Genomic DNA, 16,125 nt, shown 5'->3' with positions numbered 1-16,125 from the left:
TCGCGCCGCCCTCACCGCCTCTTCCCCGCGCCTCACTCGCCCCGCCTGCGCCACCGTTCCCCGGCACCGCGTCCGTCACCGCGGGGCCGGGTCGGTGCACCGGGCGGGACTACAGCTCCCGGCGGCCCGCGCTGCCCGCCCCTCCCCGCCCCTGCCGCAGAGTCGGGCGGGTCCCGCTCCCGGTGCAGGTGGCCGGGCCGCAGCGAACGCCCCGGAGTCCGGTAAGAGCGTGGCACCGTCCTCCCCACCCCGGTCCGTCAGCTCTCGGCGCCGGCGCGGCGGCCGCGCTCCCTCCCCGCGGGCGGCCCCGCGGGCTCCCCATCAGGCGCCGCGGCCCTGCGGACGGCACCACGGTCCCTCCGCCCCGCCGGTCTCCGCATGAGGTACCGGGGCTCCTCGTGGGGCACTGCGGCAAGCGCCGGGATCCTTCAGTCCCCCGGTCTCTCCACGAGCGCGCCGCGGGCCCTCGCCCAGCCGAGAGCGGCTGTGCCCGGGCGGTCGTGGGGCCTGGTTGGGTTGCGGGGCGCGGCTGCATCCCGGTGCGGGGCCCTCCCGGCCTTTCTGCCTCGTGTGATGGGGCTTGGGGCAGCGCTGCTCCACCTCCCTGCTGGGGACCCCAGGAGGGTGAGACGAGGGTCCCTGCCCAGGGCAGGTGGGGGACAGGTGCCTCCCAGGTGCCATTAGCGCTGGGGCTTCTCACAGCCCGGCCACCTGCCCGGTGTCCCCGCTGTGACCCGCTCCCAGGCCCTCCTCGGGCTCGGTGCTCCCGGGGTGGATCCCCGTGCTTTGCCTCGGTGCCTGCCGGCTGTGAGCTACAGGCAGGGCTTCTTTTTCTCTGTGCTGGTGCAGCTGGACAAGACCTGAATCTGTAACGCAGGGCTGGAGGTCTCTGGCATCGACACACCGGGTATCTCTCGGAAATCTCGGGAATCTCTCCCCGGTTATCTCCACAGGAGGCACTGGGATGCCGGAGTGAGGTGGAGATAGGAGCAGAGGATAACAGGGGCCTGCCTGAGCCTGCCTTGCGTTCAAGCAGGAGATTAAGCACTTTGCTGCCCACACAGAGTGGGGCTCCCCCGCTGCTGCCTCTCCACATCTGGCTGGCGTGAGCCTGTAATGAAGGGCCCAGGTCCTGGCTGAGGCACAGTAGTTTGATGGTGATCTAAAAGTTGTCCTGTTTAAGTGCAGGGAGAGGCTCCCAGGCAAAAACACAGTGAGTCCTGCCCTCCTAAAAGGCAGAGGGACTGTGTTGTGGGACATCATGTCTGGGAGGTAGGTGTTTGCTGAAGAGTGTTCAGAGGTCACTGGCACAAGGGGGAATCTCAGGGTGAGGGCTGTGGGTAGGAAAATGTCTCCAGGTGTCCACCTGGGAGTGGCATCTCGTGCTCTGATGCATCCCAGCCTGCTGCTGGTGGCACAAACTCAGAGGTGGGACAGCCAGCAAGACATGCCAGGGCACAGTGACCATATGGCACTGCCTTGGCTCCCAACCTGCCAGCATCCACTATCACATCCACAGAAGCTCCTTGTATCTAGGGGGACTGCCCAGAGCAGAGGGAAAGCCACAAGTGTGGCTCCCAGCCCCACCAAATATAGAAGAGCCCACGTGGGACTTCCAGCTTCAGAGCGGTGAATCAATCTTCAAGAGGGAAATGATGCAAGTGCTTCCTTCCTCTTTGGCCTGTGTCCATGCCAGGAAGGGCCAGTTTTATCTCCGAGCTGTGAGGGTCACATCGCTCTCATTTTCCTCCTCCCAATGCTGTCGCCTGAAAAGAGCCATTGCTAGATCACAGTCTCTGAGTCTCAGAGCCACTTCTGGGGTGTGTCTGGGATGGGGACAGAGATATTGTTTTGCAGGGACCAGAGACTGAGTCACTGTCCCCAGGGAATGGAGCAGGGGTCTGGGCACTCCTGGCAGCAGCGACAGCCCTTGTTCTGCCCACTCCAGCCTGGCTTCATCCCTGACCTGCTCTGGGAGTGTCTCCAGCCTAGCCAGGCCAGGAAACTGCCCACCAACACGAGGGTTTGCAAACACAAGCAGAGCTCAAAGAACCGAGTTTCTTGTCCCTGATCCTGTCTGAGCTGTGTGTCTCAAACCAGGACACTGTGCCACCCCAAGACACTGTGTTGCGGAGCACGTGAAGCTGTGCTCTTCCAACAGCTGTGCTGGCTGTCCTGGAGCCAGGTGTGCAGGAGAGCTTGTGCTCAGGGCCTGGGACACTCTGGATTTTGAGGACAGAGGGATCTCTGGAGCAGAGTGGAGGCTTCCAATCATCTTTACAAGGCCTCTTGCCAGGACTTTGCTCACACATCCATGGAAGTGACTTTATCCTGCATCTCAAGTTGCTGAGGTGTGGCCGGACCCCTGGCTGGTATGCAGGTTGTGGCTCCCCAAGTGGGAATGGCCAGGCTCTCAGCTTGCACCAAGTGATGCTGTGCTGATGGCTCAATTGGAGGCCATCTCCAAGGTCAGATAAAGTTACATCTGTGGGAGCTCTGGGCTGCTGAGTTACATCCTCACTGCCAGGAGGACTGATGACTCAGGGACCTTATCCAGGAAATTGGGGGCTGCTCAGGCATCCCACGCCCATGGGGTTGTTATCACCAGGTCCAGTGTGCGTGGGTTAATGACCGTGGTTTCTCTCTCCCCGCAGGCCACGATGTTGCGTTTGGCTGCTTTTGCAGCCATGCTGCTGTTCTTCAGGGTCACTCTGGAACTGTCCTGGGCCCAGGCCATCCCTGCTCTCTTCATCTTCTACCTGGGATCTGGCGGATGGGACTTCTTCTTCATATTCCTCAAGACAATACAAAGGGATGTCACGTAGGTGTCTTGGCTGGGATGGCCCAACCACCCACCCCTAGTCCTCTGCTCTGCCCTGGTGTATGTGTGTGTGTGAGCACAGCCCCCGACTCCTCGCACAGCCTGGGTTTCTGCTGGCACCTGGCCTGGCTGGAAGGAGATCTCTCTCTGCTGTGTCCGGGTGACTCTAAGCTCTCAGGCAAAGTTTTCCCAAGAAGGATAGATTTCAGCTGAGCTCAAAGTCTACTGACTGTCCTTGTACTTCACCCTGTCCCTAAAGCTGCTGGTGTGGCACCAGGCCCTTGTGCCGGGTTCATTCTGAGTTGGTATCAGGCTGTGCCAGCTCCTGGCAAGGATTTGTGGGGGAGGGAGTGGTGGTACCTCTTGGAGAGCACCTGAGGCTCAAAAATGTCCCTTTCACTGGGGACATCCCTGTCTGCAGACTTCCAAAACACATCTCTCCCTGGCCTCCATCAGTCCCTGGCTATGAACATCTTTGCAGATGTGTTCTGCCTATGTGCACACTGCTCAGGGAAGCATGCAGGGCTGCTGCTGACCTAGAGTGGGGTCTGGTGTAAGTGCTGGGCTGTTGCAGCTCCTCGGGAGGCCCTTGTGCTGTGCTGGCTTTGCTGGAGGAAGTGGTTTTGCAGGAGTCACTGAGCAGCTGCCCTCTTGCTCCCTTTCCTTTGGCAGCACGGGGCTGGTCCTGTTGCGGGTGAAGTGGCAGGTATGGAGGCACGTGAGGGAGAAGAACACAGTCGCCAAGATCTTCCAGAAGACTGTGAGGAAGTATCCAGAGAAGACAGCACTGATCTTCCAAGGCACAGGCGAGAGCTGGACCTTCCGTCAGCTGGATGAGTACTCCAACCAGGTGGCCAACTTCTTCTACGGCCAAGGCTTCCGTTCAGGTGATGTGATGGCACTTTTCATGGAGTCCCGCAATCAGTACGTGGGGCTGTGGCTCGGCCTGGCCAAGATTGGGGTGGAGACAGCCCTTGTGAATTCCCACCTGCGCATGGAGGCCTTGCTGCACTGCATCACCATCTCCAACTCCAAAGCTGTGGTTTTTGGGGTGGAAATGATGGAAGGTGAGGGGCTGGCGGATGTTGTGGGAGTGCTTTGGACTGGAGGGAGGTGTGTCTAGTCAATGGGTTCAGTGTTCCTTTCCTGCTCACCAGAGAACAGAGATCTGGAAGGGAGTGGACAGTTGAATCATGCAGGAATTAGATTTGTGGTTGGGTTTTTTTTGTTATTGGCTCCTTTGGACACTGGGCAGGATCTGGAGTGCAGTGCTTGTCTGCCTCCCAGGCAGGCCAGCCTGGGTGTGAGGATCCTTCCTTGTGCCTCTTGGGTCCATTCCCAGCATGGGTTGGGCTGGGCTTGTCCCACTGTGCAGAAGGAGCCTCTCCTTGCTCTCCATGGCTGTTGCCACATCCCTGCAGCACCTTGGCTCCAGTTCCTTGTGTGTTTCAGCCCACACCTCTGGGGTTGATGGTGTCAACAGACCTCTTGGCACCAAAGAGGTTTTGGATGGGGAAAGATGGAAAACAGGATCTTCTGGCCCCTGAAGAGGTCTGGGCTGTGGCCCCAGCATCTGTTAATCATGGGGACAACATCTGGCTGGGATGGCTGTGAGCCCTTTGGGGACTCTGCCAAGCACAGTGGGGGTACTGCTACCTGGGGCAGGGTGTCCCTCAGACTGTCTGGGAGGGCAAGGGGTCTCTGTGCTGTAGCCACCCTGCTGCCTTTCTCCAGTTCCCCTCTTTACTTTCTCAGCAATGCAGGAAGTGCAGCCCTCCCTGGATAAATCCATCCATCTCTTCTGGTCTGGGGAAGGAAATCCTAAATCTGTGCTTCCTGGTGCAAAACACCTGGACCCCCTCCTGCAGATGGCCCAGCGACAGCAGCCAGCCCCCCCTGATAAGGGCTTTCTTGGTATGTGGTCAGTTCTAGGGGACAGACACATGGTGGTGATTTTGAGGATCAGCCAGTTACAACTCTGGCAAGACTGCTGGGGATGCCGATGGCAAGGGGTGTTTGGGATGGGTCTTACTCCAGTGTCAGAAGCCCAGCCCTGTGTGGAGTAGTATCCTGTCATATCCTCCATGTGTCCAACAAACCTCATCTGCCCGGGGTGATCCCAGCATGTTCTTGGAGCTGTTACATAAGAGTTTTGGCTCAGGTGGCACGAGTAGAGTGTTTAAATTTTGCTTGTCCCCCTCTCCTGGTTCGGCCAGCTCCTAGATTGGGAATGTGACCCTGTCTCCTCATTGCTCCCCAGATAAACTCTTCTACATCTACACTTCTGGCACGACGGGGCTGCCCAAGGCTGCCATTGTGGTGAACTGCCGGTAAGGCTGTGGACAGGGGCTCAGGGAGGATGGGGCTGCGCTCTGCCCTGTCCTAGCACAGCAGCCTGACCCTACTCCTGATGTTCCTTTTCACCCTCCCTTCAGGTACTTCCGCATGTCCAGCTTAGTTTTTTATGGTTTTCGGATGAGGTCCGACGATGTGATGTACGACTGCCTCCCGCTCTACCACGCTGCAGGTAACGTGTCCATACAGAGCCTGGCATCCTGGGACTGACTCTTCCCTCAGCCAAGCCCAGGGCTTGGGCTGGAGGCTGGTGTGGCTGTGATCTCCATGTCGAGGAGGATGTGGCTGCTGCTTGCAGTATGTGTGACTGAGGCTTTTTCTGGTTTTTCCCTGGAAGCCAAGAATCGATCTGTCTGACCTTTGGAGTGGGGAGGGTGTTATCCTACCCTGGTTTTGGAATACCTGTTCCTTATTGCTGCTCCATGTGGAAAGTAAGGGGGGAAAGTCTAAGGGAAGGGGAAGCAGTGCCTCCCTGGCTGGCTGAGATGTGCTGGGATAGGTTAGGTGCAAAGTGCTGCCCTACATGTTACTGCCACGTCTCCTCTCTTTCTGCCCATCGTCCAAGGCTGTGAGCCAGCCATGACCTCTGCCTTGCCCTGCCAGTTCTTTCCTCAGGTGGGCTGGGCTGGAAGTGTTTGGGGACTGAGGGCTTTTCTGGCTGCCTCTCTGCAGGGAACATCGTGGGGATTGGGCAGTGCCTGCTGCAGGGCATGACAATTGTCATCCGCAAGAAGTTCTCAGCCTCACACTTTTGGGAGGACTGTGTGAAATACAACTGCACGGTGAGGCTGTGAGGCAAGGGGCCAGCTGGGAGTGGGGAGTGGAACCTGGGGGTCTGTGTCATGCTGGGGAGAACCCAGCTGCTGGAAGTCGGGGGATCCTGGACCGGTTCTGTCTGTCCAAACTGCCTTTCAAGGTGGTGGCGCTGTGTCCTTCCCACCTGGGCTGGTAACTCCGTGTGTCCTCCTTCCGTTCCAGCATTAGCCAGGGGACAGTGGATGGGTTTCACAGCCTGGAGGGGTGGGTTAACCAGGGAAGGACAGGCTGGCTGAGTTATCAGAATTTCTGTTTTTCACTGCGGCCTCTTTAGCAAACTCTGGGTGTATTGTGCTGTTCCTTCCTGCCCTGAAGAAACCTCAGACAACCCAGGGCCCAGCAGAGAGGACCTAGTGAGTCTTTCTTTTCCATTGCTCCCAGATTGTGCAGTACATCGGGGAGATCTGCCGCTACCTGCTGAACCAGCCGTACCAGGACGCGGAGCGGCAGCACCGGGTGCGCATGGCCGTGGGCAATGGGCTGCGGGCCTCCATCTGGAGGGAGTTCATGGCCCGCTTTGGCATCACCCAGGTGGCCGAGTTCTATGGGGCCACCGAGTGCAACTGCAGCCTGGGAAACTTTGACGGCAACGTAAGGCTCCACAATCCTCCCTCATGTCCCAAAGGGTGACAGCTGGCCTGGGCAGGGGTGGAAACCCAAATGGGCTGTTTGCTCCTTGGCGTGGGTTGCCATCCACCCAGAGGGGTTTTGGCTGTTATGTGGTGCCACCTCTGTGGTGTCCTGGGAGTGTGTGAACAGTGGGTTCAGGTGGGACAAATGTCCTTGCTATCCACAGCTCTGAGCTCTTTCTGTTCTAGGTTGGGTCATGTGGCTTCAACAGCAGGATCCTACCAGGTGTGTACCCCATTGGTTTGGTGAAGGTGGATGAAGACACTATGGAGCTGATCCGGGGCCCAGATGGTGTCTGTATCAGCTGCAAACCAGGTGAGGACAACCGCAGGGATAAAATCTCCTCAGCCCTGTGTGAGCATTTCACAATACCTGAAGATAATTTCCCTGGATTTGTCTCTGCTCAGTTAAACCACACCAACCCCATTAGACACCCTTTTTGCTTGGGGGGGCGGGGGTGGTGCTGTTTCCCCCCTTCATCCCCTCTTCTCACTGCAGGGGAGCCAGGGCAGCTGGTGGGTCGCATTGTCAAGAGCAATCCCCTGCAGCACTTCGATGGCTACCTGAATCAGTCAGCCACCAGCAAGAAAATTGCCAGGGACGTGTTTACAAAAGGGGATGCTGCCTATCTCACAGGTGAGGCCAGCAGGACCCCTCTGTCCACTGGGAGTGGAGGAAAAGAGCACCTGTGTGGGAGTGGGGACTGTTTCAGGGCAGCAGCGCTGCCCTGAGATGCTCCAGGGTTGCTCCTAGCCACTCTGACACCTCATTTTTTTGCCTATTCCTTGCTTTCCTATAGGGGATGTCCTGGTAATGGACAAATATGGCTACATGTACTTCCGAGACCGCACCGGGGACACGTTCCGATGGAAAGGGGAGAACGTCTCCACCACGGAGGTGGAGGGAACGCTGAGCCGTATCCTCAACCTGACGGATGTGGTAGTTTATGGTGTGGAGGTCCCAGGTAGCTGAGAAGGAAGTGGACAATCAGGGGAGGCAGGCGGGCCTCCAGCACTTGAGTGTGAACATGTCCTGCATGTCCAGATTGATGTGTCCTTTCACCAGAGGGTGGACTGAGGCTCCCTGTGGGTGAGCTGGGAAGAGGCCACAAGGGATGTGGCTAGGAGGAATCCAGAGGGTTTCCTCACTCTCTCAAGCTTTGGTCTGATTCTGGATGGTTTGTAAGGACCCTGTGTCCTCTCTGGCCATGACTGTGACCACAGGGTGTCACTGGTAGCCCTTGCCACAGGGTGATGACACAGCGGTGACACAGCTGGACGTGCCAATGCTCCAGTACAAAGCAGGGTCTTGCTGGTGCAGGGCAGAGGGGAGATGATTCTACAGGGACAGTGTGTCTGAGTGCTCTTCTTCTCTGCCTCTTAGGGATTGAAGGGAGGGCAGGAATGGCAGCCATCGCCGACCCGGAGAACTCCTGTGACCTAGAAGACTTTTCCAGCAAGCTGAAAAAGGCCCTGCCACTGTATGCACGTCCTGTATTCCTGCGGTTCCTGCACGAAGTCTCCAAGACAAGTGAGCCATGGCATGCACACTCACAATGGACATGGAGCTGGGGGAGCCTGGGAGGGGGAAGCTTGGTTACAGAGATCAGTCTGTAGGGTAGGGATGGAGCCTCTCTGCCCCACAGAGGCTGTGGCCAGTTCCTCAAGTGGTTTTGAGGCATGGGGATGCAAGGCTGGGTCTGGGGCAACACAGGTATGGCGGGGGTGGAATTGCGTGTGGCCAGTGAGCCCTTACTCCTCCTTCTCTCCCCATTCCAGGCACTTACAAGTTCCAGAAGATGGAGCTGCGGAAGCAGGGCTTTGACCCCGCGCTGGTGAAGGACAGGTTGTATTTTCTGGACTCCAGACAAGGCTGTTACCTGCCGCTGGACCAGGCAGCATTTGGCAGGATCCAGTCAGGAGAACAGAAGCTGTAACTGATGTGGCTCAAGCAAGGCACCTCCCAAATCCTGCTGGGGAGAGGGGGCAAGGCAGGCACTGGGGAAGGAAAGGTTCACAGAGTGATATAAAAGGCCCGCTAGAGATTTTATTTGACAAGTTTTACAGATAAGGGTTTGGGGGGAACACAGAGGGGACTGAGGGGAGGGGGATGGTCACATACCAAAGCATTGACTCATTATGGCTTTATTTTCTACTTGGTATAGTGGTGGTGGTCCCATGCCATGGGAGGGGCAGGGCCCATGCCAGTTGAGGAGGGGTGGGGTGCCCCTGCCATTCCACTTTCCTTTTCCTGTCTTTCCCTACCTTTTCCAGTCTGCAGCAACCCTTCCTTGTGAAGGCCATGAAGAGGCCAGTGCTGGGCTCTTCCCCACTCCTCTACCAAGCAGCCAGCTCCTCCTTGGCACAAGGACCCCACTGGCAGAGGGAAGCTGGGTGCCAGGCACAACCCCTTCCCTCTGCAACCCCTTCCCTCTGCATGGCCCTGCTGGTGTTGTGTGTCTGCTGTGAATCAGGGGAGCAGGGTAGTGTTGGGCTCAGGAGGGCGACAGGGGTGTGTTTCTGCCATGCCTTTCTCTCTCCTGAGGGTGACATTTCTATTTTTCACAATCACACGCACATTATATTATATTTTATTTTATATATGTGTATATATATATGTATGTGTGTGTATATATATATATATATATATAAAATACACGCTGACTTTTTTTTTTCAATCTTAATTTATTGTCTGTACTTTTGAATGTGTCCCGGGTTTGTGCAGTAGGTGGAGGGATAGCCCAGACCTGTCCTCTCTTGGAGAATCCTTTTCTCTCACAGGGAGGTGGGATGCTCATCTGGGACTGATTCTCCTCTTCCAGCGTGGATGCAACCTGTATATGTCCTTGTGGCCTTGCTCCATGGTGGAGGACATGAACAAATCCTGCTATCTTGTGGGCACTTCTCTCAGTCTCTTACTTCCATCTTTTGTGGATGCAGCATTGTTTTGTGGAGCTTCTTCCTTGCAGAAAGCAAGTAGGAGAGTGGGAAGAAGGGCCATGTTTGCCTTTGCTTAGATGTACTCAGCACCACATCTCAGCCTTTGCTTAGATGTACTCAGGAGGCATCTTGCCTGGAGAGAGAATGTCCTCTGGAGGGTGGCTTCTGTGAGAGCCTGACTTCAAGTGCTCTGCATCCCTTCCCAAAAGAGCCCTCCCTGTCTCCAGCGCCAGAGCAGGGCCCTGAACTGGAATGTCCATGTGAAACACCTGACTTACGCTATGTGAATTCCCCGCATTGTGTCTGACGTGAAACAGCCTCAGCAGCGATGTCCAATTCCCGTCCTCAGAAAACATGCAGAAATGTCTCTTCCAGAGAAAACTCTGGGTTGGGCTTTCTTTTTCTTTTTTTTTTTCCTTTTTTTTTTTTTTAATAATTTGTTTTTATGCATTTAGCAGGGTTACTCCTTAAAACAACATCTGTGTTTTGTGAGGGCAGGGTGTGCCTGCTCTTCTAGCTGTGCTTCCACACCAACGTACCTGCCTGCCCCAGTCTGTCCCAGTCTCACAATTAAACACGAGTATGGGTCTATGCTGGAGTTTCCTACCTTTTCCTTTTACAGTCCTGCTCTGTGAGGGAAGGTGGGGGGAACTGTGCTGGTTTGGGAGCTGCCACTCCAGAGCATCACTTCCCTGTGTGCATTTTGGCTCATCTTAGAGCAGGGGGAACAAGCCCCTTGCTGCTGGGTTTAATGACTGTGTGACAACATGTTGATCAGACCCTCCCCAGTTCCCTCCACTAACTCCCCACACCCTGTTTTTCCTTGTCCTGTCCTCAGCATTGCCATCCCAATTTGTTCTGGCTCAGTTCTCCCTTTTTACCATGGGACATGTGGCTCTTCCACCCCTCTCCTGTTCTCTCTTTCATCTTCCTGCTGCTTCTCTCTGTGTTTGTCCATGCTGAACTTCCCAGCTCATTTCTGCACTTGCAGACAAGTTTTTTGGTAGCCATTCCACTTCCCTTGCTGCCAGAACCATCTTTTAGACTTTCTGCATCCAACCCTGGTGACAGGAGAACCTGGTTCCTTCTTGGTATGGGGGTGTCAGGGACAAATGTCTTCCATGAGCCTGAGTGAAATGTGTTGCCTGGTGAAACAAACCGTAAGAAAAGTATTGGAAATTTGCATCCATTACATAGCAGCTTCACCTTTGGACATGTTCAAATGGGTGTCTTCTCCAGCATCTCTAAGCTAAAAGCTATAATTTTAGTTTTTCGGTCCCCTGGACACTCACAAGCCTCTGTCCCAAAGCAGCTGGTGGAAAACAGACATCACCCCCACAGCCCTGCAGCATCCGAGGGGCTCAGCCCTCGCACAGCATGGCTTTGCTGGGGGGGGGTCATATTTAGGGTCCCGGGAGCTGGTGCAGGGAGTGCAGCAGTGGTGCCTCTGCAGGTGTTCTGCTCCCACTTCTGGGCCCTGTTCCACTTGCAGCCACCAGCGGAGGGCAGGCTGGGCTCGGCAAATGCCTCGCCTCGAGGGGACACACTGTAGGGGCTCCCGGGGCTTTTACAGCCCTCGCAGAGCCCTGGAAGTGTGGGATGTTGGAGCAGGGGGGTTACCCACGCAGGGAGCCGCTCCGACCCTGCCTGAGGTGGAGAGGAAATTTCAGATACAGATAATGGTGCTGGGTGTGAGGCCAGCGGCAATCCCAGGCACTGGTGTCCACTGTGCTCGAGCTCCTGGCTGGAGACTGCTCACGGAGACTTGGGCAGCAGCGAGGTCACCGAGCTGTGCCAGGAGGGTGGTGGGCAGCGACCTGAACCACCGACTCTCATCCAGCCCTGCTAAAGGCAATGAGGAAAAGCTTGGCCTCCCTGAAGTCAGACCGGGGGGTGGTCATCTGGAGATGGGTGGTTTGGAGTAGTAGAGGAGGATACAGGTGGACTGTACTCCCTCCCTGGAGGAGATGGCTGTGCTGAAGAAAGAGGGGTTGCAGGGCAAAGCTCAGCATTGTGTTTCTGTCTGTCTGAGAGCAGGGTAGGTTAAAAAAGCCTGCCAAGGAACTAATGCATTCAGGGCACTGCCTGTTAAATGCAGATACAAATAGCTTTGGAAGCTTATGGAAGTATGGCCGTTACTTGTTTGCAAGTGAGCCTGCATGAATGGAGACTGGCTTGCATTGTTGGGTTTTGGAGATGGACGGGAATTACAGGCCTGTGCGAGGAGCAGGATGTAGCCCTTGCTGGTGCCAACACAAGTCAGGAGCTGGGCCCTGGCTGGAGCATAGCCAGGAGCTCACCCCAAGCCCTGTATTCCTGGCTAGCTGTGAGGAGGGGGAGCTGCAGGGTGCAGGCAAGAGGAGCAGGATGAGGCCCCCCCGAGGTGAGAGCTCCTGCTCTGGGGAGATGGGAGGTGCTGAGTCACTGGAAAAGAGCTCAGCAAACATCATGGAGGGCACTGGTACACAGCCCCATCCATCGCTGAGACCTGCGGTGTCGTGCCGGAGGGCTGGGGCATGCACGTGCCACATACACCTCTGTGCCAGAGGATTTCCCAGGGAGAGGGGAGCCCCAGGGAGGTGTGTTCATAGCTCTGAATTATGCTCAAAGGAGCCCCCCTGCACGGTGGTGCTGGTGTTGGGGGGGTTCGTCCTGCTGGAGATCTGGTGCCGGGACAATTCACCGTTTGCACTGTTTATCCTCACTGAGGAGGGTTGTGTTGCACTTGGCAGTGCTTCCAGATTCCCTGAAACAGCTACACCAATTAGAGGTTTTCTGTTGACTGTCAGCTTTGGGTTGAAATCCTGGGGCCTTTCTGAAGTCACAGCTCCTCTGGAAAAATGAAGTTTATGTGCAAGTGTCCCTGGAGCTCTTGGCCCAGAAATACAAGTGCAGGTGTGGTGCTGAGCCTGGGATCAATGCTGAGACACAACACTTCCAGCAAAGAGGTATTTGGAATGAAGTAGCCAGTGTTTAATCACAGTTGATTTTTTTAAATATCTTTTTATTTGTGCAGTTTTAAGGAAGAGGCTAATTGAATCCTCTGTGATTAGAGACACCTTGTGAGACATCCCTCCCCTTTGATCAATGCACTAGTCTGGCTCAACAGCTGCATGTAGATAAAAGTCCTATACATAAAGTACGAGGTATTATTCTGTTTTAATTAAAACACTTGAAATTCTGTTTGCATGAGGTTAAGAAAACATTAAAATCCTTTCCAGGGTTATTATCAAACTGCTAATTTAAGCAAAGTCAAAGAGATTTACAAACCAAATGTACTCTTCCCCATGGAGATGACTGCTTCTCCCAGACCCTGTGTCCTGGACAGTGGCAATATATCAAAACAAAAGATGCAGCAACTTTCTTTCTGATCAGCTCTAGATCCAGCCCAGCTAGGCCATGCTTGGTGTGCAAAACTGGAGTGTATTTTAGCCATAACGCAGGTGGGGGCTTTGCAAGCTGCTCAGGACCTTTCTGGGGGAAATTAATTTCTGCTGGTGAGAGTCTGTGACAATCTTTAACATTGCATCTCCCCAGCCTCCTCCTGCCACTCTTGGTGTGCTGGAGCCTTCCCAAACAATGACAGCCGCCGGCTCCTCCGCACGCTGGGGAGCTGGCTTTGCCTTTAATCAGTGACAGGGAAATATTCTGGACTAAAGAAGAGACTATCCTTTGGTGCACTCTTTAGAAATGGAAATACTTGATTCCCTGAGTGGTTCCAGTGTAACCAGGAACAGGGCCAGGAGTGGCTTCTCCCTCTCCAGTTTGAAGGGACTGTGGGGCCAGGGATTCCACCAAAATGATGGTCTGTGAAGATCTCATCATGCTGGGTGAGAGGGAAGGGACAACAGCTTTCCTTCCCAAAGCAGAAAGGCTTCAGAGGGGAAGCGAATGTCCTTAGGGCTGTTTGTTGCTGAGCTCCTGGACAACATGGGATGGCTGGACTGTGCGGCTGAGCAAGGCTCAGGGAGCAGGGATGGGTCCTGCTCTGCTTTCTTTGAGTCTAGTCCATTTCAGTGGCAAATCCCACCTTCCAAAATAACCTTGGGTTTGATCTGCTTTTCTCCTAGTTCACTACCAATTCCACCCACAGGCACAAACGATGGCAGGCCAGGCTCTGGGAGAGCTTTGGGCAGTTGAGATCATGCAGTACAGGCTGGCAGCCCCAGGAATTACAGGCGATTGGGATGCTGTCCAAGTCCAGGACATATTCCTGCTCAGGATGGGGGTCATTGCCTAGATCTTCCCTGATCCCTCGACAAATGATCCCAAGCTTGTAAAGTGGGATATGACCCCTACTGTGCCGCATCCCCCTCCTCATTACAGCCCTGCCTTCCTCTAGTCCCATCCTTGCGGATGCAGAGCAGCCTTCCCAGGGCCCCCAGCATCCTTCCAGCCCGGGCAGGAGTTGTGGCCTGATCCTGCCCTGGACGTGACACCTCCCACAACCTGCCCAGGGCCCGGCACACCCCCGGCGCTGTGCCAAGAGGCCTGAGGAAGCGAGGGCAGCGAGAGCCTTCCTGCTGCCTCTGGCCATCCAAGTGGCCTCCGGCTCGGCCGCAGGAAGAGGCTAACAGTGGCGGGCGAGCCACCCCCTCAGCTTTGAGTATCACTTTCAGCTATTCTGAAGGTTAAACGCCTGTTTAGAGCTCCCTATTGAAGGTAGAGCCGGGGGTGCGGCATTGTTCGGACGCCCTCCCGCTTTGTCTGGCCGCTTTCAGGAATGCCCTGAATGGGAAGCGGCCCCCCCCAGCCCAGCACCCCGGCAGAAGGGCTCCCGGGGGAGAGGCGCTTCCTCCCGCCCTAATGACATTCAGGCCTCCATCGGTTCAGCTCCCGCTTTCTTTCTGCTGCAGTTTAACCCGGGCACAGAGGCCGGGCTCCATCTTACTGATCTCTGCTTGACACCCAATTACCACATGAATGGGAGAGAAAGGCTGCAAAAGGCTTTAACTCCCACTGACCCTCCTTCCCCTCTGCCTGCTTCCCTCTCTCCCCGTCCTACCCCCTCGCCTTTCTCCGGCGGAGGGAGTTCAAAACTGAGACGGGGAAATCAAACAAAGCCCCGAGTAAGGAAACCCATTGTCACCGCCTCCGCGATGGCTCCCCTTTCGCCAGCTATTGTTCCCTTGAAGTTTGACTTGCTGTGTGGAAGGATGCGAGCAGCTGTTTGCGCATTCCCCTGATGTTTTATTGAAAATAATTGAATCGTCAGTCCGGGGCTCGCTGATAAAATGTTTCCTCGTAGCGCTAGGCCCTGCTGTATTTATAAACTACGTTTCCCCGTAGGATGTGATGGCGACCTAAAAGGTTTCCTCCAGAATAAACCCTCAGTGGAAGGATGGAGGCATGTTCCCTCTGCTCTCAAGGAGAGAGAGAAAGCGTGCAAATGGCAGGGAAAAACACAGAAGACAGGAGTGAGACAAAAGAAATTAACCCCTCCTCATTGCCAGGCTCAATTTCCAACCTGTTCCCTTTGCCTGGCCCAGTTGGCTTTGTGGGAGAGAACGGCAGGAGCAGACAGAGCCCCTGGTCAGCGGCCTCCTGCCCCAGTAACCCGAGTGAGCACCACAGCTACCTGGCTTTTATGTACCTGTTTATCAAACACCGTCCATGTTACAGCACTCTAACAATGGCAGCATTACATTTTCTCGAGGAGATTGTGTACTTAGTTTCCCCATCCCAAACATAATGCCAGAGAATTTGTGGTGCTCTGATTTCGGCGCGCAGCACGGAGACAGGACTCATTCCTCTCTCAGGCACACGATGTCCATAAAAACGTCCCCCGTATCTCATATGGTCACTTTTTGTCCAGGACAATTGTTAACAGTAACCAGCTTTGAATGCTTGAATGAGCCAAATTGGTATTTCTGATTACTGTTCCCTTTCTTGTAATTTATTTTTGCTTTTCCAGGGAGGTACTAACACTAAATCTGTAACATTTTGTTGTGTAAGTCAGGAATCAAGATTCTTTTAGGAGCTGGTTCTGCTTTTATTTGGCCTCATAAATGATTTCTGGAAGCAAGAAGAATAGCTCATATAAAACCATAACTGCAAACACTGATCTGTAATCAAGATTACCAGATCCTCTGAACACAGAATGCTTCACTCATTTCTGAAGTAAAGATTTTTGTTGAAGGCTTCTTTTCCTCAGCTGCTTTTCCATACAGTTCCATCCTGGGCCATATCTCCGAGATACTCAAAAGCCTTGGGATTTAGGGATATATAAAATCCAGCTGGAATTTTTGGATGAAGACCATGGTCAACAGCTTCACAGCTCTACCGTCACGTAACCCCGGCAGCGACGGCAGCCTTCATCTGCCGGAGGGACTGGCCTTTCCTGGGGCCCAGCCCAGAGAATGATCTCCTCAGAGAACAAAAGGCCATTACAAACACCACCACCTTCTGCTCCCGGGGTTAGGCGTACTCTGACCCCCGTTAGCATAAACGAAGAGCAATCTGTCTGTGTAAATTTATGCCCCTTACACATAATGCATCATGTATATGCATAGCTATTACATTTCTATGTGCATGTGTGCACACGTACGTGTATTTTTTAAACCT

At 54.7% G+C, this 16,125-nt stretch overlaps 1 protein-coding gene across 2 annotated transcripts; it reads left to right on the top strand.

Annotated features, from left to right (window-relative positions):
• The first annotated feature begins 114 nt into the window (after positions 1-114).
• SLC27A4 (solute carrier family 27 member 4) lies at positions 115-15,699 on the top strand. Of its 2 annotated transcripts, none has more exons than XM_042052635.1 (13): positions 115-221; positions 2,655-2,821; positions 3,494-3,888; positions 4,577-4,735; positions 5,082-5,151; positions 5,257-5,348; positions 5,849-5,958; positions 6,374-6,583; positions 6,811-6,937; positions 7,121-7,258; positions 7,422-7,586; positions 8,006-8,152; positions 8,401-15,699. In XM_042052635.1, the coding sequence occupies exons 2-13, from the start codon at positions 2,661-2,663 to the stop codon at positions 8,556-8,558; spliced, it is 1,932 nt and encodes a 643-aa protein (XP_041908569.1). In that variant the 5' UTR covers positions 115-221; positions 2,655-2,660; the 3' UTR covers positions 8,559-15,699. The 2 variants fall into 2 exon arrangements, with proteins under 2 accessions (XP_041908569.1, XP_041908570.1); XM_042052636.1 differs by lacking the exon at positions 115-221 and adding an exon at positions 295-383.
• Positions 15,700-16,125: the final 426 nt, after the last annotated feature.

The sequence above is a fragment of the Corvus kubaryi genome, unplaced genomic scaffold (genome assembly GCF_017639235.1).
Source record: "Corvus kubaryi isolate FWS band 111438036 unplaced genomic scaffold, C.kubaryi_AGA036_p1.0 78, whole genome shotgun sequence".
In the NCBI taxonomy this organism is placed as follows: Eukaryota; Metazoa; Chordata; class Aves; order Passeriformes; family Corvidae; genus Corvus; species Corvus kubaryi.
Note: the sequence above shows the minus strand (reverse complement) of the source record. Positions and strands in the feature narration are given on the sequence as shown.